The sequence below is a fragment of the Loa loa genome (assembly GCF_000183805.2).
Source record: "Loa loa unplaced genomic scaffold supercont3.29, whole genome shotgun sequence".
Taxonomy (NCBI): domain Eukaryota; kingdom Metazoa; phylum Nematoda; class Chromadorea; order Rhabditida; family Onchocercidae; genus Loa; species Loa loa.
This window is the reverse complement of record NW_018108209.1, coordinates 269,525-293,315: the sequence shown is the minus strand read 5'-3', so window position 1 is coordinate 293,315 and position 23,791 is coordinate 269,525. Positions and strand designations below refer to the sequence as shown.

The 23,791-nt window shown below is 34.6% G+C and overlaps 5 protein-coding genes across 5 annotated transcripts in view; 2 read left to right on the top strand and 3 right to left on the bottom strand.

Moving 5' to 3' along the window:
• LOAG_16934 (hypothetical protein) overlaps positions 1-3,304 on the bottom strand; it is an 8,804-nt gene extending 5,500 nt beyond the window's left edge. The window contains exons 1-7 of the mRNA XM_020449589.1: positions 3,113-3,304; positions 2,670-2,848; positions 2,069-2,225; positions 1,863-1,956; positions 1,533-1,683; positions 957-1,121; positions 217-386 (exon numbers count right to left, since the gene is read on the bottom strand). Coding sequence (XP_020306873.1) covers positions 217-386; positions 957-1,121; positions 1,533-1,683; positions 1,863-1,956; positions 2,069-2,225; positions 2,670-2,848; positions 3,113-3,251 — 1,055 coding nt within the window. The 5' untranslated portion in view covers positions 3,252-3,304. The remainder of the gene's footprint in view (positions 1-216; positions 387-956; positions 1,122-1,532; positions 1,684-1,862; positions 1,957-2,068; positions 2,226-2,669; positions 2,849-3,112) is intronic.
• Positions 3,305-5,807: 2,503 nt separating this feature from the next.
• LOAG_04530 (hypothetical protein) lies at positions 5,808-10,512 on the top strand (the record flags this gene model as incomplete). Its single annotated transcript, XM_003140067.1, has 9 exons — positions 5,808-5,832; positions 6,312-6,408; positions 7,695-7,822; positions 8,047-8,294; positions 8,794-8,915; positions 9,092-9,221; positions 9,609-9,780; positions 10,089-10,202; positions 10,361-10,512. 9 exons carry the CDS (start codon positions 5,808-5,810, stop codon positions 10,510-10,512), a joined length of 1,188 nt encoding a protein of 395 aa, XP_003140115.1.
• A 3,979-nt stretch (positions 10,513-14,491) lies between these two features.
• On the bottom strand, positions 14,492-15,015 carry LOAG_04529 (hypothetical protein; the record flags this gene model as incomplete). Its single annotated transcript, XM_003140066.1, has 2 exons — positions 14,492-14,586; positions 14,796-15,015. The coding sequence occupies 2 exons, from the start codon at positions 15,013-15,015 to the stop codon at positions 14,492-14,494; spliced, it is 315 nt and encodes a 104-aa protein (XP_003140114.1).
• A 3,043-nt stretch (positions 15,016-18,058) lies between these two features.
• Positions 18,059-19,012, top strand: LOAG_04528 (hypothetical protein; the record flags this gene model as incomplete). Its single annotated transcript, XM_003140065.1, has 5 exons — positions 18,059-18,181; positions 18,311-18,373; positions 18,480-18,556; positions 18,702-18,784; positions 18,885-19,012. The coding sequence occupies 5 exons, from the start codon at positions 18,059-18,061 to the stop codon at positions 19,010-19,012; spliced, it is 474 nt and encodes a 157-aa protein (XP_003140113.1).
• Positions 19,013-21,734: 2,722 nt separating this feature from the next.
• On the bottom strand, positions 21,735-22,870 carry LOAG_04527 (hypothetical protein; the record flags this gene model as incomplete). Its single annotated transcript, XM_003140064.1, has 3 exons — positions 21,735-21,775; positions 21,854-22,058; positions 22,772-22,870. The coding sequence occupies 3 exons, from the start codon at positions 22,868-22,870 to the stop codon at positions 21,735-21,737; spliced, it is 345 nt and encodes a 114-aa protein (XP_003140112.1).
• Between the last annotated feature and the right edge of the window lie 921 nt (positions 22,871-23,791).

Genomic DNA, 23,791 nt, shown 5'->3' with positions numbered 1-23,791 from the left:
CTGAAAATCACCATGAATAATGAATCGATTACAAGTTCTTCTACGTTCCTGACTATCAAAAAGTTATTTTTAATACTTACATTACGAGAGGATCTTACAAAGAATGGTTTTCAAAAATTAATTAGTGTCAAGAAAATTAAAACTGTTATACTGACGTGCAGACTCTAAATTCAAACAGCAGTGAGAGCATAAAAATGTCATGAATTATAAACTTACTTTTCGTATGGATCACTCAACAACAGTAGAACAGTATCAATCAGAATATTTTCAATTGAGGAAGCAAGACTTGTAACACAATGTCTGTAGATATCATGCAAAAGAACAATCAAAGCAAACCGAACACGATGATCCTGATGTCGGACGAGTCTAGAACACATCCGTCTCAGCTAAAATTAGTTGAAAAGTCAATACTTCATGACAATAATAAATTCAAAAAGCAATTATTAATAAATCCAAACAGTAATTATTGGTAACTTAAGATTTTAATTTTGTGAAGCTTCAAATATTGCAAATTCCTTGGTAATAAGGTCAGAAACACAAAGAATTCTACAGTTAAGCTTCGACAAAACAACCATTTCGAGACGTTAAAAGATTAAGTGGAGACAATCCGAACTGTATGGTACTTACAGTCAGTTTGTACTAGATATTTAAAGCAACTCTAAGTCAGAATGTAAATGGAAGTAAGAATGACAAAACTGATGTAATTCCATGGTAGGTTTGTTCAGTGAGAAGAGTATCGCATTAGGTTATTATTCATATCAGTGTACACAATGCAGTGTTCATATCAATGTAACACAATGCAGTTTTTTAGTTCCTACAATCAAGGATAAAGCAGTTGCGTTAAGCAAAAAAAATCTGCATAAATTGAATTGACTGTATTTAGGCCTCTCGTGACAAATAAATATATATAACAAAGTGCACTCGTTTTTAAATTAGATTGCAAAGATGTGTCTTACCAGAAATTTCAAATTCTCGTCCCAATCTTTAATATAAGCAACTTTCTTCTTAAAAACAGCTTCGGAATTTCCTGGATTGCTTCCAACAGTTGCTGGATTTTCCAATTTTCCCTGCTTCTGAACAGCAGAATCGTTCAAGCAAGTTGACACAATACAGCCAAAAATCTGGAATTATTAATGCATCAGTTGAGGACAATGGGTAGTTTTGTTACTATATTGACTGGGCTTAATGGATTCTCTTTTTTCTTTTGCAAGTCTTACTTGCTACCTTCGTTTAAATTTATTTCCAAATTCCAAAGCATATTTGCACCAAAGAATTATAAACGATACTTCGTCTTACGCTGAAAATGACAGGAAATGATATGGTAAACGTCCCATCCTACATTTTACATTCCATAGTCAAAGTTTCAAACAAGCATGCAATTCCATTTTTTTTATCAATGACAGATGGAAGGAAAGATGAAACTTGAAGCACCAAACAGACTTGGAACCATAAATTTTCTTAGTAATATAGACAAAACAATTTTCCGTTAATTTTCAAATCCTTACAAATAAATCTAATAATATTTGCAATACCTTCAGTGCCATATCTACGACTGCCGTATTCAGGTCCGCACAAGCAAGTTTAGTCATACGACAACAAATCCCGGGAAGAAACGATGTCATTGTTTTCACCGATTCATCCCACGGTTTTACAAGTTCAAATAATGTGTTTCCCAAGGAAAGCCTGAAAAAAAGTGTTCTATGAAATTTTATCTGGTATTCTCTCTTCCCTAAATTCTATGGAATGCTAAATCTACTGTCCAAAAACAAATATTTTCCTTTCTTCCTTATAAGTTTAGCTCTTTAACAATTCACTTTAAAATCTCAGATCTGGAAATTTTAGCATAAAACAGAAGAAGTTACCTGATCAGGACGTCGACTTTCTGTGAACAAAACTTGGACATGAAAAATGTTATCATAAATGCAAGTTCTCCCTGATGTTCCTTAGAGAACAAATCTGAAGCATCATTATTTTGGCATTACTCCTTTGCTGACTGCTTTATTGGTCAATACAATTATGAACAAAATGGAATCTAAAATCTAACTAAAAACTAAATTAAATCACACACCTTTCCTATTCGATGCATTGGAAAGCATAAATCGAACAAAGTTTGCCTCAAATGTTGCAATTCTTTCCAAGTCAACCGCATTACTGATTTTGGTATCACCAACTATAAGACATCTACTATTGATGGACCACAAAAATAGACATAATTGTTCTACATCCTGAAAAGTTCAAAAACTTACAGCAATGTCCAATAAGTTTCAATACCATTGTCTCAATGCAAGAAGGAAATATTCGCAATATGAGGAGCTGGCGATATTTCGCAAAAGAATATATGACATGTAGCGTTCCATCAACACTAATAACTCCGAAGAAAACATTGGGAAAGAACAAAGCTTTCATTCCCAATATTAAGTGTCAATTTGAGAAAAAATGAATTGTTTTCCTTACATCCTTAATTACCAGTCGTCAAAAATACTATCAGAAATGGCAAGAATTATCAAGTTACTAATTTTCTCGCTTTTTCATTACCCTTTTTCTGAAATTGATAAGTCATCCAAGCTTTTTGCTAGCTTGCAAATCTTCTAGATAAACGTTTAATTTTTCCGGAAGATTAAATTCTAAGTCTTTCATTACAAATGAAACATTTTGAATCGATTACTTACTTCAGATTTTAAATTTTCAAAAATATGGTTGATTATCTGCAAAGAGAAATCAAAGGCATGTCGATTAAATTCATCCTCATTTTTCATTGATTCTTTTAAAATGGTGAACGCTGTACCAAAGATGATACGGTACAGCTTGATATGTTCTCCTTTTTGGAACCAATCTGCCTTTAGCTCGTCTAAAACTTTCAGAAGTTCTTAAAAAGGACAAAAGTCTTTCAAAGTTGATTGTTCAAAAAAGAAAAATGAACAAAACAAGACAAATAAAGTAATAGCTATGGTGATTCTCCATCTCAGTACAACAGTTTACTACACAGAAATGTCAGGTCCTTTCCGATGAACAAATTAGCTTCATCTCTCAAGTTATTAATATTCACATGCTGACAGAAACTGCTTTTTAACTATAGCTTCAATAAATTATCATACACAGAAGCAAAACCTACGCTTAACAAACGTTGAAAACTCAATGACAGATCCCGGCGTGATGACACCTTCCGAGCATTCCTCGATAATTCTCTTGCATATCGATTGTGCAGTTATTCTTATATCCCGAAGGTAATTATCACTTTCAACTCCTCCCATTGTTTGCAGGAAGATTTCACTTAACAACGAAGGTTTCACTTGTCAGGTAATTCTGATATTTCGATATAAAGGTAAAAAACAATTTTATATTCCCTATACGTACCGAATTATACAATTAAGACAATTTTGAATTTTACAAGCACAGAAATTTATCTATTTCTGATATTCCTTCTGCTACTACTCATGTGAATCACCGTTGAATCAACAAAATTGTTACAACAACACACACTTTTCAAATCCACAACGAAAACCTGATTCAATTTAAAAAACTACTACGCCACCTGGACCAGAATTGCATGCCCCTGTAGCATGCAACTTTTAACGAAACCACATGTTTTCAGATTGAGGTTTTTCCTTACTAGTTTTTATATGTCCAGTTAAATTTGATGGTTCAAATGGCCTTAAATGTTGTTAGGGGATTTCTAATGAAACGGTATCGACAGGAAAAGAATTGCGTTAAATGTAGATTCTTCAGTATTTGACGCGGTTGAATAAATGAATGACAGTTAACGCATTCAGATCAGTTTCAATATCGTGAATTTCACTTACTCTTTTTAAATTTAATTCATCCTTTCCAGTCTTACCCTTTGTATTTCAAAATTCTTACGAAAGAAGAGGCTGAATTGTCTCTTCTTAATTGTGATTATTTATCGACTTTATGCTGTTTTGAATGTCGGTCTTGTGGATAACGGAAATAAAAGTTTTCTTTTAACATTCTTTCTGTTTACTACTCGCTGATTCAACTACAGATGTTCTCTATGTGAATACTGTCTAGGAAGAAAATGGCATGACGATCTATCGGAAAACGAAGTGGTATGATTTTATTCGATTGCATTTTCAGCTGATGCGTTAGTGATTCTGCCGATGATGGATTTAACTAGAAGTTCGAGTATTACCAGAAACTTGAAATTTAACCAGCGTAAGGTCAATACAGCACTAGCTATTTACTTTTTATAATTATCACTATTTATTTTTTTACTATCATTTTTTACTATCAGCTATTTACTATCACTTTTTATTCATATTCTTTTTATGGCTTAAACTTATAGATGGATTTCCTTCATATATTTCCAAATGTATTTTCATGCTGTCAAAGTAATTCACAGCAGTAGAAGTGGACAGAAAAGAAAAATAACGAACACACATACACTTGGAAGGGTTGTTTTTTTATAATACCTTGGTTGCAATGCCGGCGTAGCATCCATATTATCAGCAATCAACACCTGCTGTTGAACATTTCTTCCAGCTGGCAGCAAGTATTCATCATCCAATCGCTGAAGACAATGAGAATCGACGTGCAAATGCCTCTTCCTTTCTGCCCTTTTCATACAAAATTGTTTTTTAATTTTGCTTTTCTCCCCAAACAGTCTTTTGGAAACATTTAATCAAAATCCAATCGCGATTTGCGACTTTATCTTTTTACAGTCATTCTCTGTGCAACAATGAGCTTGTTACAAAAGTTCCTAGAAATTTAGGCTTTCTTGAATTTCTCCCTGTACCATTCTGATTGCGTTTTACATAAGGAAGATGGACTAGATACTGCTGGGGCAGATTGGGTTCGTTCTTGAACATTCCTGAAATTGGGCAGTCTTTTCATATGTTGGTCTGCTGAAGACAACTAGTTTGGATTGTTGGTAGTTCAAACGATGATAGACTGGGATTATTTCACTTTTGATCTTTCGTTTCTTTTTCGGAAGATGCGTTCCTTACCATGAATACGATCAGTTTTGATGATTTCGTTGGAACGTACAATCTTCAAATCGAATAGTTCAGTAGTTCAGCTAAACTTTTCCAACTAATTATATGAAAAAAATTAATTTTTAAGAAATTCTACAAATTAATTTTTTTTATTCAGTGTTGAACTAGTAATCACTTCACGCCTTAGGAATGCGAATCATACTATTGTGCTGTATTCGTCTACTCGGTAAACTTCGTTGATAAGGTGGTTACTGGTTTTTCTGGTTATTCAGTGAATGAAGGACTCCTCCATTTCTTCCCTCGCGTTATCTTTTGAATCGATTCCTTATTTTATTTCTTCTTTTTCCTTCGAAAAATTAAAGTCATCCATTTCAATGTTGCAAAAATTGTTCCCTTCATATGTGATATTGTTTGATTGCAGTGATTGACCCTTTTAAATAATATCTTCAGCGGTAGGTCAAGATCGGTTTTACAATGCAACGCTTTGGTGCTATATTGTGAAATTATAAAATTGGTCTTGACCTAACGCTGAGGAAATTTTATTTCATAATCATTTATCAGTTTAACCCGTCCTGGTATAATATCTTCTTTTTTCCTGCTCTCTCCACAATTTCTTTACCGTTACTTCTGGTGGTTATTTCCGATTTTTTTCTGGAAACAGTATTATGTTGGGGAAAAATATTTTTCCCATGAAATTACTGTATTTTTCTTCTCATATGCAGAAATAATTAAGACTTTATAATGGTGTAATTTTCAGCTTACGATCAGGAAGTTGTAAGAACTGTACAGATACATTATTTTTGAAATGAAACGTATATATGGATTGCAAGCAATCTCCAGCTGAGGAATCTTGGTGAAATGTGTCCCAGTATTAACCGTCAAGGTAATTTACATTTATTGTTGTGTCTTTTTTTGAGTTTCTGAATAAACATTTTATTGCTTGGGACTATTTTTTTAAAAAAAGACTTTTTTTCCATTCAGATGGCTAACCAATCGCGACACCCCCAAAATTAAATATTTCAGTTCTTAATTTCTTTTTCTTCATTTCTGTGCCTATCTTTCTTATTTTTGGTGTCTATCTGAATGTCTCAATGAGTGCTAATTTGTCAAAACATGTATGAAATATGATGTGAGATTTATTACTCCTAACAGGCAGTAATTTTATTACTGTTCATGAATTGAACTAAGCGCTCTTTTCCTTCATTTCATTCAAGATCCATAATGATCGAGTAAATTATGCCGGAAAACTTTTCTTTGTTTCGAGCTCTCGATGTGTATTTAGTCATATCATCATCTTATTAATTGAGCCATATTAATTTCGATTTATATTCTGAATTTTTGGAGATACAATCCGCTTTACAGCACCCGTAATCGGGAAATGTGTCATTTGTGGTGAGGATTCAACGGGGAAGCATTATGGTGTTATTGCTTGTCTCGGTTGTAAAACGTTTTTTAGAAGGTTTGAATTGTTTTTCATTTTGTTTTTATAGTTTTTTTCACTGTCGTTAATCTGTTGGGGAGATATTAGGTTGACACAACGATTTTTAGATTGTTGTTTTTTTGTTGGAATACAGTCTAAATAGGTAATTATATATCACTTTAATGCTCATATTGTGTTTTGTGTTTTTTGATCTCCAGCACTTGCTTTCACTTTATATTCATTTCGGAGTAAGGAAATAACATTAGATAAAGGTAAATTTGAGATTTTTTTGAGTTAAAATTAGTTCTTAAATAGCAGAGGTAACTTACAATAGCTTATTTGATCCGGGAATTACTATCAAGCATAATGTAGTCGTGATTCGGAAAGTTTTATGGGCGAGACTGGAACTTTGGAGACAGAAAATGGCCGATTATCGAAAGTTAAAAATGTTCGATTGAGAGCAAACACTGAAGCCGATCATTCTGTAATTGCAGAAGAAATTATTGAAGAGCTTCAAGTCAATTATTCTATGGCTGTTCGACATTTCAAGCTTATTAAAAAGGTGAAAAAGCTTAAGTGGGTACCTTATAAGCTGGCGATGATTAAAAAATGATGATTTCGAACTTCTTGTTCTAACAAGGGATCGTTTTTTGATTGAATTGTGTGCGACAATCGGTGCCGATGATGATAGTGTCTGGACAGAGAAACTTCAGAGTATTTTCCAAAACCCGACTGCACCAGAAAACTGTCCTGTTCTCTTGCAGCATTATGCCTGCTTCCCCTTGAATCCAGCTTTCTGAATTTCGCTGAAACCATGGCATCTAAGAAATATGCTAAAGAAATGCAGCAAAACATCTGCAGTCGACATTGATCATTATGAAATTTTACCTTATCTGTCATCACCATTTTTGCCCAACTGATCACAACTTCGACATGGAAAAATACTTATATAACAGCATGATGTAAAAAATGTTTTCCAAATTTTTGTCCAATTCTAATGCATTAATACGTTTTTATATTACAAGGACAAACATCTTATTTTTTGTTAGGTGATTGGTAAAAGTGTGTTTAAGTCCATTTTTGATCGTTATGATAATTTCATAATTTATGGTTTCAAACCACTGTTGCTATGTATCAACCAAATATTTCAGACTTTTCTTTTTTGGTTCTAAACCCTGGAGCGATATACTAAATTCATAATTCGTATGTCAACGCAAACAAACAATGAAGTAAGGGCATGATGAGACTTAGGAATCATGTCGTCAGTGGTATTTTTTGGAATTTATTATTAAATCTGTTCATGTCATATGCTATTTATATATCAGAGCAGTGGTTCATCGTCAGGATATTAAGTGCAAAAGGTCTGAATGTTGTGAAGTTGATAAAGAAACCAGAAAAGCATGCAGGGCTTGTCGCTATAAGAAGTGTCTTAAAATGGGGATGACCAAAGAAGGTTTTATTTTCTAAAATTTCAATGTGTCGAATTCAAATTTCTGTGTATCCCATTTTATACTTCTAGAATTCTATACCTTCAGATTTTCTCTCGTGTGCAAATTCAATTTCCCTAGTTACTGAGCTAGATTGAACTGTCACCCGCAGATTTTTTCGATATTGTTGTGGAATATCTTCTTCAATGGATTGTATGCTTTGTAATGATGTCCTGAGGATTATTTACAGCGTTGCAGCCACGTCGAGATTTGATTGGTTGTCGTAGGTATCGGCAACCAGACTATCAGCAAAACTTCATTGCTTCGAGCTCAGTAACTCATAACCTTCAATCGCCACCAGTAGATATGCGATTGCTTGAGCTCATTTCGGAGCTTACTTTTGTCGATAAAGAAATTCGAGAGCGGAAATTTTGTTTGATGCGAGCAAAAAATGAAGCAAGAAGGTTGGCACAAATGGTGAAACAAAACAATCAGCAAGTAGGTTTTGTTGATTTTTCTTTGAATCTTCTATATATGAAGTAATCTAATTAATTTCCTTATTTATCCCTTATTCGTCTGCAGTCGTCAACGGACTGTGAATTCTCAGGGTGTTAACCACTTGAAAACAAACTATATATGTCGATATGTGTAGTTCCAGGTGTTAAGACTCGTTTTATATTCTTTACGTTTTATATTCTTTACGCAAGAATGTAAAACGACTTTCATTTTATGCGCCTTCATCCACAAATAAGGCAACTGGGAATGGAGCCACCATCAAAATGGTGGGACCAGTTTAATGTAAATGCAAGAAAAGAGGTAAGCAGTGTAAGCTAGCGTTGAGAAATGTAAAGAAATCCAATCATAATTTAAATCTTCAGTTTGGGACACTGATATTTTATATAACTCATAATACTTTCTTCTCGAAGCAGTTATTGAAAAAGCTTTGAAATGTTAACAACGGAATTTTTGAAAATTTTTACGAATTTTTTTCATACAGGTTATAAGCAGATTTATGATTATGGCTACTGATATAGCCAGTGTAACACATACGGAATTGTTGTTGATGTTGGAATGGGCTAAAACAGTGCCGTGCTTTTCCAAACTTCCTTTTGCAGACAAGTTATCTCTTTTAAAAAAGGTATATATATATATATATATATTTAGTAACCTATTTCTTTACTTGCCCTACCTGGAGTAAAAATTGATTTCTTCTTCAATCTTGAATATAATCATATTATAATTATTCACCAAAAAAATATTTCGAAATTTTGCAAGCAAGTCCCTAAATTTTCCAGTTTCGCTGTTCATTATCTTATTTTGGAATTCGGCTATTACACTGCTCAGCTAGGTATAGAAGATGTTTGGTTGATATCAAATGGTACCTGTATGCCACGGAATGTTGATAAATTACCTCAGGACATGAAGGCAAGTTTTCATGTTTTAATCGACAAGTGTAAAGTGACGGCTAAAAGCATAAGTATATTATTATGACTATCTAAGTATGTCTTTGCCTTCATTTTACTTCTTCTCTCATGATTGATTTATGTTTCACGAACAGTTATGTATTCTTTCTTCATCGAGCCTCTGTCTTCTTCGGCATGCCTCACATTTTAGGAATGCTTATTTCGCTTTTTGTTGACACTTCACTGCAGTCCTTAGTGTTTTATAACTTTTTCAGCGCGACGGATTGCATTTATCAAGGTCATAATATTGAACCATATTCAAGCTTATTTTAGAAAATATTCTAAGACTTATCTGTTTCTTATTAATCGATTTTTTGTTTGTTGCACTTCACGTATTCCAACTGTTTAGGAATCAATTCCAGCGGATCGAAAATGGCGCCAAGAAAAACTTTACAAGCAGATGACTGATATATGTATCGACGAAGTTGCGGTGCCTTTAAGGAGGTTGAAGTTGATGCCTGAAGAACTTGTAACACTGAAAATTATCCTGCTTTTTCGATATGTCAGTCGCAGTCATGAAAGTACTTTTTCTTGTATCATTGTATGCGTTTATAATAACTCTGCTTTCATTTTTTTCTCAAATTGTTATCTTTAATTTGACTTTTGTTAAGGACAAAAGGACTAGTTGCTGAAAACTGCTTAACTTAGCGAAATGATGGCATGCACGGTTAGACCATCATACTTCTTCATATGACTATGAATTTCTGAGTAACGATTGTTTCAGATGTCACTATGTCTTGAAATATATACTTTGCGTTACACAATTATTGATTGGACCGCATCTGTTGTTTTTAATGCTGTTCTTTATTTAACGCTACATATTCTTTAGATGAAGAGTCAGAAATTTCGGAAGAATCAAGTGCCCGGATAATAGAATGTCGTGACCGAGTAATTGCTGCTTTGTTTGCCTTCTACCGGTTCATTGATTTTCCGAATTATGCAGGTTTTTTCTTTTTGTTTTTTCCTGGTAAAAATCAGGTATTCATGCTTATTCCTTCTAGTTTATCTACCAAACTCATAAATATTTGGGAAGTCCAGTTTTTAATATCTCTCACTAATTTCAAAATAATGAACTTCTACGTTATTATTTCATTCTTTCAGAACGTTTTGGGAATGTAATTTTGGCGATATCAGGAATAATATCAGCTGCATCGGCTACCATTGAAAGTTATCAAGTGATGCGCCTATTTAAAATTGTTGTCTTCGATCACATCTCTGAGCAGTTACTTTTTAACATTACACAAACATTGTGATATGAATATTATAGGTGCCTTTGTTAGTAAAAATTTTTAATGTTATTTTATCGTCAGTGATGTTCTGGTCTCAAAGCCTTGGCTTAAAAGTTCACCCCATAGTTATGATAATGGATTCGACATAAACGGTAATCATTAATAAAAGTTAACAACTGGAACTCGTAGTATTCATCCTCATACACATAAAAACATTTGTCAGCATTAAACATTCCTTTAAATAAACTGTATACAAATACAATAATTTATAATTGTCGCTATTTCTGAACGCTTGAACTATGCTTTTCCATTGTTTTTTGTCCTTGTTATATAAACCATTAAAATCTTTTTTTTTTATGAAGATCAAACAAATTATAATTCCAAAGCATTTAAGGATTAAAGAATAACTGTAAAGAATTCTTTTCGGAAGAGTAAAATAAAGGAATTTGATCAAAACAAATAGGATGAGAATTTAGATCTAATTTAACTATGGAATGGTATTACGAACACTTGACCAACTGATAGTTTCTAGGTATTTTCCAGTAGATAGTCATCAAGCTCTGAAATTCCTTAACAAAAAAACTCCATTAGCTAAGAAATATGATAGTCTGTTTGTGGCAAATGCTGCGCAAACATTTTTGAAACTTTCCCCGAAAAGTATGCGATTACAACAGGAAAGAACTGTCATTGATAGTGGCATTTGTCTTCCTTCCGTCTCCTTTGCTGGTGTATTTTTTTGATGGAAAGGTGGCGCCGCCAGTCTATATTTCTAGTTCAAAAGCAAAACGAGCCATCCAAAACATTTGTTACCGAACAGATCAGCTAGGAAAAATAACAAATCAAATTGAGATCTATTCGGCAAATATTCTTTGACAAAAAGTGTCCGCCTAGCGAGGACACGTGCTGCACGATGGAAACCGACTTTTCCCTGTAATCTGAATATTTACCGCACTTTTGCGACGAAACGGAACAGGATATTAGCATTCGTAATGGAATGAAGGAACTGCCCTATGATGAATGTATGATAAAACATAAGTGAATTATAATATATTGCAGTTTGATTTAAGCGAGATACACCCATAAATTTAAACCGCAAATGACGCAGATAAGGTCAGATATTGCTTTAATGAACGTTGATAGAAATAACCGCCGACAGGTCATTATCACTCCAAGCCAAACAATTTTTGAGAGAACTCGAGCACTCGGGCATCGTACTATTGAACCTTTCACCCTTTCGAATGTCCTTTTCTGTCATCGTTCGAATATTCAGTAACAAAAGCAGTAAAGATTTCTCTGACAGAATGAATAGTTTCACAATAGCCAGCAAAAACAAGTCCTAAAAACTTTTCGGGACCAACATATTATGTTAAAATATTTAGGCATTAAAGCAAGTGAAAATTTTTCATAAATTCAACAAATATAAATCACTGGAATAAAAACAAAACAGCATTCAATTTAAAGGAAAAGCAGAAAACAAAATTGCAATCAAACGTGCAATACACGTGTTCAGCATTTGTCTAACGTGGCTTCACGTTCTACGTGATTGAAAAACGAGCACTTGTTTCTGATATCTTCCTAATGTTAATCACTGAAACCAGTCTCACTTTATCGCTGATTTTCGTCGACAAACGAATTCATCCCTTTATCAATACCACTACCATATCAAACATGCTTAATGTCGCAGAATATAAAGATATTTTCATTCCGAATTTTCGCCAAAATTTCTCTTCCAGTTTTAGTCCAAAAGATCTCTGTCAAATATCCTTCCCCCTAGATCCTCCTAAACAGTATTTATGCTGTCCTTGGCCAGACTCTGTTTCATTGTTGTCCTCATCGTACAAACAAATGTCCATTCACTTCAGCTTCAGTCTACATCAAAAATGCAAATTGACCTGAACGGATATGGACAAGGGACGATAAATTGAGAAGTGATGACAGAGAGCATCTTCCTTTATCCATCCATCCATCCATCCATCCATCCTCCTCCTCTTCACAATGCCAACAGTATCAACAAGAAAAGTAGCCGTGTGTAGTGCGATCCCCAAATGAGCAACCCCTTGTCCACCCTATTATTCTTTTCCATCAATTTTCAATCGATATGGAGAAATTCATTTATATATCGATATCATTCCCGCTATATCGATATCATATACCAGTTAGGATGCTCAACTGTTCCTTTCAATAACTATTCATTGCATAACCATTGATGACCGGGTGAAGAAATATATCGGGTGTTTAACACGTTTTTAACGTCATACATCAATGTTACCCATATCATATATAATTAGCCCAGGTTAGATTTAGCTCTCTTAATGTGTTGAAAAACTTCAATTCGATTTTGAATTTTAATTTTCTGGAGAATTTTGTTTAAATCGATAATTGCAAGTGGAAACATGAATTTGTACTTGTTGAAGTGATGATCGAATTCGTTAACTGTTTTCTTATCTTTTGCGTCAATATTTCATGAAATCATCTGTTGCAATTCTTGTCCTTTCATCCCATCAAACATTTCGCTGTTTATTTTTCCAAAATGAATTTGGATTCAATTGAGCTTGAGCAATACTTGTTTGATTTATGAAAGTTCATCTGTTTAATGATACCTTCTTACTTAAGTGTACTGCTGACGTAATGAACGTGAAAATCCTTTCTGTTTCATCTTGAACATTATAGCGTTTATTTAATTTGGTTAAAAAAATGAGAACAACATCCGTCCAAGAACTATGCTATAAACAAAAGAAATTACAACTGACAAGTTTCCGAATCAATTTTTCTACAAGAATCTGATACTCAGTTTTTCAAGAAATAAATGGTATGAAATCTCGAAAGGTCCTTTATCATTCTTATCATCCCTTTCTCGAATACTATTTTCTCAATGCTTATCCATCTTATGATAAAAGTTTTTGAAGCATTTTAGAAATTATATCATTTAGTCGTTCCCTTTCGTCGATTACCTATTCTTTTGTGATACGTTTCACTGCTTCAGTGCAATACTTTTTTGCATCTTTTACCATCATTTTCTCACCATTAACAGCACCCACCACTACCATCATTACCATTATCATCATCATCATTATTATCATCATCATCATCATCAAGCACACAGATCTGTTAGCCTGAACAACCAATGAGCCATTTTGTACGTCCCAAATAAAAAAGGAAGAAAAAACAAACAGGTAGAAGGGATTTCTATACAGCAATCAGTGGTTGCTCCAAAGTCAAGGACGTCCTTTGAAATACTTCTACATTCATTTTTTATCTTTTTTTACTTCGCACCTTTCCAATTTTAAAAGGAGTTTAACTTTTCCGACGGGATAGGTAAATAAAACTTCAATTTGTTATTAATCTAAATGATCAGAACTTCCAAACAGAGGGAGGTGACAGTCGGGTGACATATGGGATGATGATCCGTTTGAAATTATGAGCAAAGCGATCCTTTTCAGCCTTTCAGGCCACTTCTCATTCATTTTCTCGAACTATTAAAACATCCAGAGTTTGACTTCAACTTATGTTTCTGTCTTCAATTGTATTACTCATTTGCACAGTACAAGGTGGCTATTAATTGACTACTTCGTGTGTTACGATACGTTTTGCGACATTTTCCATATCTTCAAAACTCTAATAGATCGTTAATCTCATAACATCCAAATCAACGATTTAATTACTATAATGGATTTATGAAAAAGTCTGTTTGGCAATGATTTTTACTGTAATGGATTTATGGAGAAGTCTGTTTGGCAATGATTTGACTGTTTCCAAAGTTCAATAGAGAGGTCAAGAATTGTATTCATGTTTGCTTCACTGTTTTTATATCATAAATGAATTTAAGCAGTCTTCGTCCAATTTGAAAGATTATCCAGTGGTAAGTTCTCTCTCCACACCTTATCATTTAACGATATCTCCAGGACCGGTGGTTTCCTTATGGTTTTATCGGTTAACTTCAATACAATAGTAAATGATGTGACAGTTTTTCAAGAATTTACTCAGTCCTCTACAGTTTACTACTTCAGGCATAACAACTGCTGTCGATTTTTGTTACTTCATGCCTTTTCGGCATTAACATCTTTCCCCCAACAGTTAACTCTTTATACAGCTGAGAGACTGAACTTTGACCCTTGCGGTAGTTATTCATAGACTTCACTACTTGCTTCGTTTACTTATTTTGATTATATAACCGAATGAAAGGTGATTTTTCAAATGATAAAAATTGAATGGTATGAAGGATTTGCCATTCTCAACCCGTTACAAATAAGCATACTTAAAATGCGGAAAAGGGAAGAGAGGACAGATGGACGACGAACGTAACAAACTTGTGTGATTGGTATCGATGACACTGCTGCTACCGCTACTGCTACTACTACTATTATTACTGCTGCTGCTACTACCACTACCACTACCACTACCACTACTACTGCTACTACTACTACTACTACTACTACTACTACAACTGTCCCCCACGGCATTGCTGTTGCTGTTATGTCTGCGGTGATGGTAATGAGGTTCGGGTCGTAATCTAATTGCAATCCTCATTTATGACCGATCCTCTCTCTCTTTCTTTCTCCATCTATTGCTCTCTCTCTCCCTCTCTTTCCTCTCCCTCTCATACATACTATTTTCTTTCAGACAGTTAGCTATTCGAATTACTAGGCATCTTTATATGTTATCTATTAAAATTATCCGGAAAGGAAACGTTTCTGTTCTCTCTCATCATTGGATCATCTAATTGTTCAATTTGGTGAGACATTTTAAAATGACAGTAATTTCTTTTAAGAATTCAAATACAAAGAGTTTCAAGCATATCGGTAAAAACCGTTAAAACATAATTCTTCAAAAATTCTCCAATTAAGCAAACAGAATGCATAATTGTGTGAATGTCGCATGAACACTTTCCCTTTCTCTTTTTCTCTTCTTCTCATTTTTTTCTATTTTCAATCAGTTGTTTTCCAGCTTGATTGCAACTGCAATCATTGTAGCTTGTCGCATATATGTCACATTCACACTTGTTGTACTACCTGGTGATAGCAATAAATGATAGTAGTTTTAATAATTACTCATATGCATATATTTTTCATATAGTTAAGGATATTATGGAACTGAATTCGTTTGGCGTTTGTTTAAACGAATATTTCCTAGATTTGATGATGGCCACGATTAAATTTGTTTAATTAATCAAATTAATTTGCTGGATAATTTTCGAGATATCCTAACAGATGTCTTTCATGCTCACCTCAATGCTTCCATCCCTTATAATTCTCCAGAATTTTAGATTCTATTTCCGTTTGAATTTGGTCTGTTTACCGAGAATTCCTGAAATGCATTAGTGCAGATTGTTAGGTTCCGATTTCTTTCGCAGATGAATTATTTCCAAATTATCTGGATTTTACTATGAATCCAGTCCTAACATTATCTGCATACTTTTCACTTAATCCGAATTTTCTTGAACCGTTGACCCCATGATTGCAATTTATTTTCCTGACTTCCTACCTGAATAGAACATAGAAGTTCCGCAGGTATCCATCCCTGCCATTGTGACAGGATTTGACTGGCTTATGAATAATAATTATTTACAGCTCTCTCTGTAATGGTTACTGATTGTCTCTTTTGCTATTCATTCATTGTACGAAGTGCATAAATTATTTTATTTTGGGTTCTGTTTCCCAAAATGTTTGCATTATTGATCGGTTCATTTATTTTCTGTTAGACCTTTTACTTTAATATCATAGAAGAAAGAGTATTTCTAGGTTTTCGGTATCTTTTTAGACAATTAGCCGCCGTTTTAGTGAGGTCATCTGTAACAATTAGGCAACCGATCGTTGTGGGTAATAACAGCAGTAATCACCTTTAACAGACGACGACGTAATACCTCCTGAATACACTCTTTCCATCACATTTCAATTATACAAACCAACGGACCGATTAGGCCGTGGGAAATTAATCTTCCTCGACATATCCTGCGAATTTGGCATAAAATGGGTATACTTTTTCGAATTCTGCGGTGATATGGCTCTTTTATCTATGCTAAAGTGCGCTAACTGGTTCGGAACGACTAATATTGATGATTAGGGAATTTGGCTTGCTCATCTGATAAATTTTAAATTGAAACAAAGGTAACAAGGCCTTATTTATCGTTACAAAGCTTACGTATAGAGTTTTCTGTGGCCATTACCCTGCCCGAGACATACTTTAATGCATAGTGATTTGGAGCTTGGAGAGCTATGTGCTTAAATCATCATCAAGACCTTTTTAACCGTGTTTCGGGCATATCTATCTTGGACTAATAAGCCATGTTCCCCTTACTTTCACAATTAACAACTCTGTTCTTCGTTCTCTAATTTGCATAGTTCTGTTTACCAAATTATTTACTCTGTGCTACTTCCTAGTTATTTTAATCTGTAACGGTGGTTGGCATCCGGTAACTCAGTGGAAAGAGCAGAGATGAAATGTTTACGATCGTCAACAGAAGGATGTTCAACGAATAAAAATAATGAATTAATTAGTATGCATGATTGTAATTATGTCGAGGAGAGAGCGCTTCTGGTCCATAATAAGTGCACATTGGCTATTATCTCGAATTCATGCATGCATGCAGTTAGTAATTTATGCTGATAAGGCACGCGAAATGCATTGTCAATCAATGCAACGCAACCGGACCATAACTGGATCGCGATCATACAAGCGGTAAAACAGATTCCTGAAGCCTCACACAATTACATTGTCATTACTTGTTGCTGAAAGTTCGGTTATTCATTTTAATCACTGTTAGTCGGTTTGTAAATAGTGGAATCTGTTCCTTTTTTTCGTTTCTTTTTTGTTTTTGCTTGTCATCATTGAATCGTTCAGTTTCGGTAACAGTTTTCCCGACTTCATTGTTGTTGCCGATTGTAGACAATTGGATCAGACATAATTTGTCGCAAATTAAGGAAAAGATGCTTACTTCAGGCAATAAGTATCTTATGCAAAATGAGAAATAATGGGCGGTAAAAGCTAGTAAGATGTAAGATGACAGGAATATATCTTGATCAAACGAAAGTATACTCGTTTATCATTTATCAAGTTGTTTCATCATTGATCAGTGACTCACAAAGGATACTTTGGTATTATCTTTATTCCAATTTCAAAAGGAATTGAAGTTTTAATAATAAATATTTAACTAGTGTTCGATACTTTGGTAAGAAATCAATTCACATTTTTCTAGGCATTTCCTATCGACGAGTTTTTAATCACCTTGACCTTTTTTCCATCCACCGATATAATTGCTGATGATTTGATTACTGGCATTTAAATCTCTTGAGTATCCACACAATGTCAACTGTACTGTCTTGGATGGAGTGGTTCGAATGACCTCAGGTCATTCTCTCCCACTTCAATACCATAAATTATGTGTCACTCCCACCAATAATTCATGCCAGAAGTTTTTCTGGAAAGTTTGGCAGAGTTTCAGAGGAAATATTAGCGGATGGTGTGCTTAAAACTTGTTGACCAAAGGTTGCTGATGCTTTCTAGTACTACAATCATCGCTCATCATCACAATGTTGCCGCGATAGTGAAGTGATATTGCTATTTGGGGAGAGGGATGGAATGGGAAGGAAGGACGTTATCGCCGGAACATCACTCTTTTGCTGTCCGCCTCATTGGTCGTAAAGGATGGAAAGTCCCTGCAACATGTCGGCATATGAAATTCAGTTTCAAGAATTATGTGAAGTATCAGTCGTAATGTTTCTTTTTCTGGTGGGCCAAATATCAGAAGTAAAGGCTAGAATTTTTATTCACTTGCAATAATCATGGGAACTTTCACTACAAGGTTAACATATTTGTAAATTTTCAGCTTCATTCCATCGTTTCCATTGAATTTTCAATGATTGAACGGGAAAATCTCATTCGTGCAAGTGTAAGTCAACTTCAAGATTTCATGATTTCACTTCAATTTCACGTCAACTTCAGTCAACTTCATCATTTCAACTTCTCAACTTCAATTTCATCAACTTCATGTACAGAAAGTCCCGTGTATCAGTATAATTAATTATCGATCGATACCGGCTTTGAAGCTTGGAACATATCTATATAAAAACATGTTAAAGTAGTAAATGGAATTTGATATTCAGGCAAGCGGTAGTATTTAAATGGGTATCTATTACCGCTTGTTATTTAAAGTGTTTTTTATCAAAAATATGTTTACTACCACTTGCTCAGATATTAAATTCCATTTAATACTTTAGTATGTTGTTGTTTCAAGGATTAACGAAAGAAAAGTGGGAGAAGGTTGGAAATACTGAAGTAAAGGAAAATGACAGGAAAGGAAGTGTGAATTATTTTTGGTAATAAAAACTGAACAAAGGTGACGAATCAAATGAACAATTTGAAGACGGCCATGAAATTTCTTACGTTTCTGGTATCTTCAGCAACAATTACTTCTGTTAACGTGGGATCCATCGCTGGCGAAAAAGGAAATCCGTATAATTCCCCTGATGATATCCATGTAATCTTCGCTGATAAACTATACTCCAAAAGTGACATTGATCAATGCTGAAGATAACATGGATAAATAAGCAGTTATACCCATCCTTATTGAAAACAGAATTTTTACTGTACAGGAGTTATTCCGATGTTCATTTCTACAGTTATCCCCCGATTCGATGCATTTTTAGTATATTACCCGTCCTCAGTGATAACCTGAATTGAAAATCTTTCCCGAGAATGATCACGATTTCATCAAACTCACAAGTTTTTCTCATGAAACATTAAAACTGATTGTGGTGTTCAGTATTGGAAAGATATTTGTGTTTCCGTTCGTATGCTTATTTGTGTGCCACTTTTTTTGTTCACTTTTATTCCTCTCCCATTTCTTTTTTTAAAATTCATTTCTGTTAAAATGGACAACTAAAACTAGGATAAGAAAACACCTGGCCTTTTAGTATGAGAGCGGAATATTATGACGTACATTAACGGATATTTCAGGATGATAACATTTGATGTGATGAACAATCACTTGTTGTAACTTCTTGTTAATTAATTTTTAACTACACTTGATGGCCAAATAAGCTACCGAAAGGTCAAAACAGGCATTTTGAGAAAGGTATAAATTTTTGTCGAGACAAAAGATTCTTCATGGATTACTGCTTGCTAACCGTTTTCTGATCATTTCTTTTAGTCTAGAGGCTGCAGGTTCTTACTTGGTCCCAGAACAATAAATATTCCAAGTTGACAATCGAGCAGTAAACGTGGCAAGCTTTCGACTGCTCCGAAATAATCAAAATTATTGAATTCATGCAATCTTCCTAAGCTCTTATTCAGATGGATTTATCTTATAACCTTCGATTAACCGCTTCAGAAATTGCGCTATTGGCTTAGGATGTTTAGGCATGTTATTAAATGCATTCTCCGCTTGTCTGCGCTACTATGTCTTTTCACACTTTCACTTCTATTGGGTGAAATTTCTTGTTTGCAATCTCCATGTTCTTAATTGTCCCATTTATTTCTGACAACATTTCCAATTCATTCAAAAAGTTATTCCAGTTTTATTGAAATAAGTATGCCTTTTTTGCGGAGCTTTTGAAATTTAATTGTTTCCGTTCCGTTCGAATTTACATAAAGTTGGTGGATGGTATGTGAAAACTTTTTTTACTGATAAGATATAAACATTCTTTATTACAATACTCTGTGCACTCCACTGAGGCTTCGCAGGAATTCATTGCTCACATTTATTTTAGACTTTTAAATAGATTCCAATTACACATCTGTCAATGACTGTTTAATGAAGATAATTTGAAATAATTGTGATTTTCCGGAAGCACATTTTAACCGATGATGAATCTATGTGTTGCTAGGCGAGATATGAGGACTGAGAAGTACCGGCGAACTCGTATGGCATCAGTGAAAGCACGAGTGAATTTGAATCAACTTTTTTTAAAGGCGTGTTTCAATCACATGATATTAATACTATAATTAAGAGAAGAAGCCCATATTCTAGGATTAAATTTTCCCCGTGATTTGGGATATGGCTGAAATGAAGAATGAATGAAAGAATTTCGCAATGATTTACGAGTCCATTGTTGAGCTTTTTTCCTTTTTTTTTTCTTCCGTGCATCGTTCTCAATAATTCATTGTTTAGTTGTTTTGTTCAGGGATAGAAATGATTGGAGAGGGAAGGGATACAATGATCAGCTCGGGAAACTGATCACTTCTACCGCCCAACATGTGATGGTATTGAATCCATAGGAATTTTCAAGAAGTCTTTTTCAAAGGATTAGTTGTTCCAGATGTTCCGGATAAAGATGATTCGTTTCGCGGAAAGCCAAACAAATTTTCTCATCCATTCCTTTTTGACTGGATTTTTATGAGCAGGCGTTTGGCTTATCAGAAAGAATTGCTCATAATATTATAATGAAAGGATACTAGATTGGGATGGATTACGCATTGAAGACTAGACCGGTGGATTGTACGCCTCAGTTTTTTTTTACTTGGTTCTATCATCTTGGAATAGTGACTTTTTCGGCTTCCCATCGCTGATGATATTTTGATGGATGCTACACCGGTGATGACCAACTGATTTCAATCAATTGCAGCTATGTTTGAAAGTACTGGATCTCGTTACTCAGATCTCCTCCCGCCCACTCACCTATTTGGCGATGGGTATGCCGGAGTAACCAATACTTAAGCACTGGAAGAAGTACTCTAACCCCGCCCCGTCATTAAGAGTACACTTTAAGAACATTGTTCCTAATCTTTCTCTGTATATCGATGTATGTGTATATCTTCTTCCTTATAATGTCTGCTCCTTCCTGTTGATGCTATTTAGATGCTTTTTTTCTTTTCTCTGTGTCTTCCCGGTTAATCTGCCCGTGAAGTGGTAATTTGTGACACCTTAAGATGTTCCAACTGTTGATGGCTTCTAAATTAGTTGCCGAAAATTTGCGACATTCCACTTGGTATCATTGCATCACGTAAACGATGCTGTACGTGACGTCGGAATGTTGCATGTCAATGACAAGCTGAGGTTGTCGTTGATTCCACGACATGACCATTCCCGTCGACCAAAATCCATCTTTGTTTCTTGACTCTTCGTTTCTTTCTCTTTTGTCGCATGACCTTTCGTTCTCAGTTGTCTTGTTTCAACATTTAAAGAAGACTTCTTGAAGATAAAAAGAAGATATAAAGGTGTCTCAAGCGGATGCATACTTGTTCTTCCTCTTTTCAGTCCTCATTAACTCAGTTTATAGGATTCATTCACTCCCATTTCATTTTAGCTTGGTTTAGAATTCGCGATGTTTCTGTTGCCTTATCCGTTTGTTTCCTGCAAAAATCATATCTTGGTATATCATTTCTTACAGCATTTTAATTTTGCATACACAATCCATGATGGAGTAAGTACTTGGAGAAATTGCATTTTCGAACTTTTCCAAGACTGAATTTTGTGAATTTGGGACTGAATTTTGTTGAGGCGTCGAGGAAATACGATGGTGGTCAGTGATATTCGCAACACGCAATTCAGGGAGGAGGGAGAGCAACAAAAAGATATCGATGATCACTGATAGGATGTGACGTAACGGTTCTTTGCACTTTTGGTTCAGTGACGTCTGAAATTTTCAACAATTTACCCTTCCTTGTAGACTGTTAGATTTGATACTCTTGCAAAAAAACTTCTTTACTTCATTCCTTTCTCTTTTTTCATGCTGCACTTCTCTTCATACTTAATACGTTGACATTATTTGTGCAAGATGACTTTCTTAGTTACTTCCTTTAGTAGATTTGTTTTTCAGTTACAAAATTGAAATACACAACTTCTTTGAGAGAAATATTTCAGTCAGTTGTACTCTCTTTACCTTGTTTTGTGTAATTAAGGGAGGGATGAACGAAGTAAGAAGAGAAACCTTCGTTTTTTGGTAGTTTCACGGAGTTCTTTTTTGCATTTCATTATTTGTCCCTTGCAACTGTCTCTTTGATCTGTAAAGTCGTCTTCGTCGGTCATTCTTCATTTTCATTTTCGCAGAGACTTCTCTCCATCACTTTCAATACCGAGTGTTATTCAACCAATGAAGTGTGATTTGGTTGTAAATGTGAAATTAAAGGTTTTTTATTCCTCCACGGTATCATCATCACCATCGTCTGTAAGGCTAAGAAATGTGTCACTCATCGCTGTCTTTTTAAAGATTGCGGGAAAGTCCCATTGCAACATTAATTCGTTGAATTCATCTCTTTATCCTTCATTTATTGAGCCGTGAGATTTTTCATGAGAAGTTTGGAGTGCTGGAAACAAAGAAATGCTGTCAAAAGAAAGTCTGCATGTCACCTTCTCTTTGGTGGTGAAGATTTCGTTTTTCATGGCAGCAAATAGTAATGTAGGAAGCGGAACGAGCATTGACGGACGTGAAGTAGTAATGAAGGTCATCTGAAATCATTATTGCAAACAAAGTTATCTTTGCATGACTAATCATTCTTGGAGGCTTATCTTCATACAGATTGTCAACCATGCAGCACTCCGTTGCTTAGTGCTGTCACTCATTGTCTTTTCATTGTGCAGTTGTTGTTGTTTACACATTGTTACCAAACTTTCCTTGTTTACCCTTCCTCTTTGCAGGAACATTCAAGAAATGAAACTGATTTAATCCTAAAACTTGCGCTTCTCATTCTCACGGGTCCGGTGATAAGTCATATTTTTGGTTGTACATAAAGGTATACTGTGCGTGCATTTTTGTATATCTATGCATATACATGATGCTTTTATATAAGGACCCACCAGGCGGATAGTGAGTGGAAAGCACTTAGAGTTCACTGCATCGTGTCTTTCCTTGGTGCAGCAATAGTTTCTTGTCTGCGTTGTCTCCAACCCATGATCTTAGCATGTACGTCTTGTCAATCCCATCTTCTCCATCATCCCATCAACATTCGTTCACATCCTTCCCGCTTTCTCTTCCCTTTTACACCCTTTTCCATTCTACTCTGTACTTATTTTGTAAGAGAACGTTTCTTAGATTAAATCCTTTTGTTGCCTTAACATCACCTTATTTTAGTCTGTTATCTGATGAAATTACATAATTACTCTCATAAATTAATGTAGAAAGTGGATCTTGTTACTTAAATAATCGGAATCATGTTCCTGGTTTTATGGAGTCCTTCCAGGTCACTTTGCTCAGTGTACCCATTTTTAATCCAATAAAATCCACTTTCAAATTTTTTTATAGAACAGCTTGATGTTCTCCCGTCTTATGAGAAATCGAATTCTGTTGAAGGTCTTCCTTGTGAGATTCACACACACATAATATATATATATATATATATATATATATATATATATATACTACACACACAC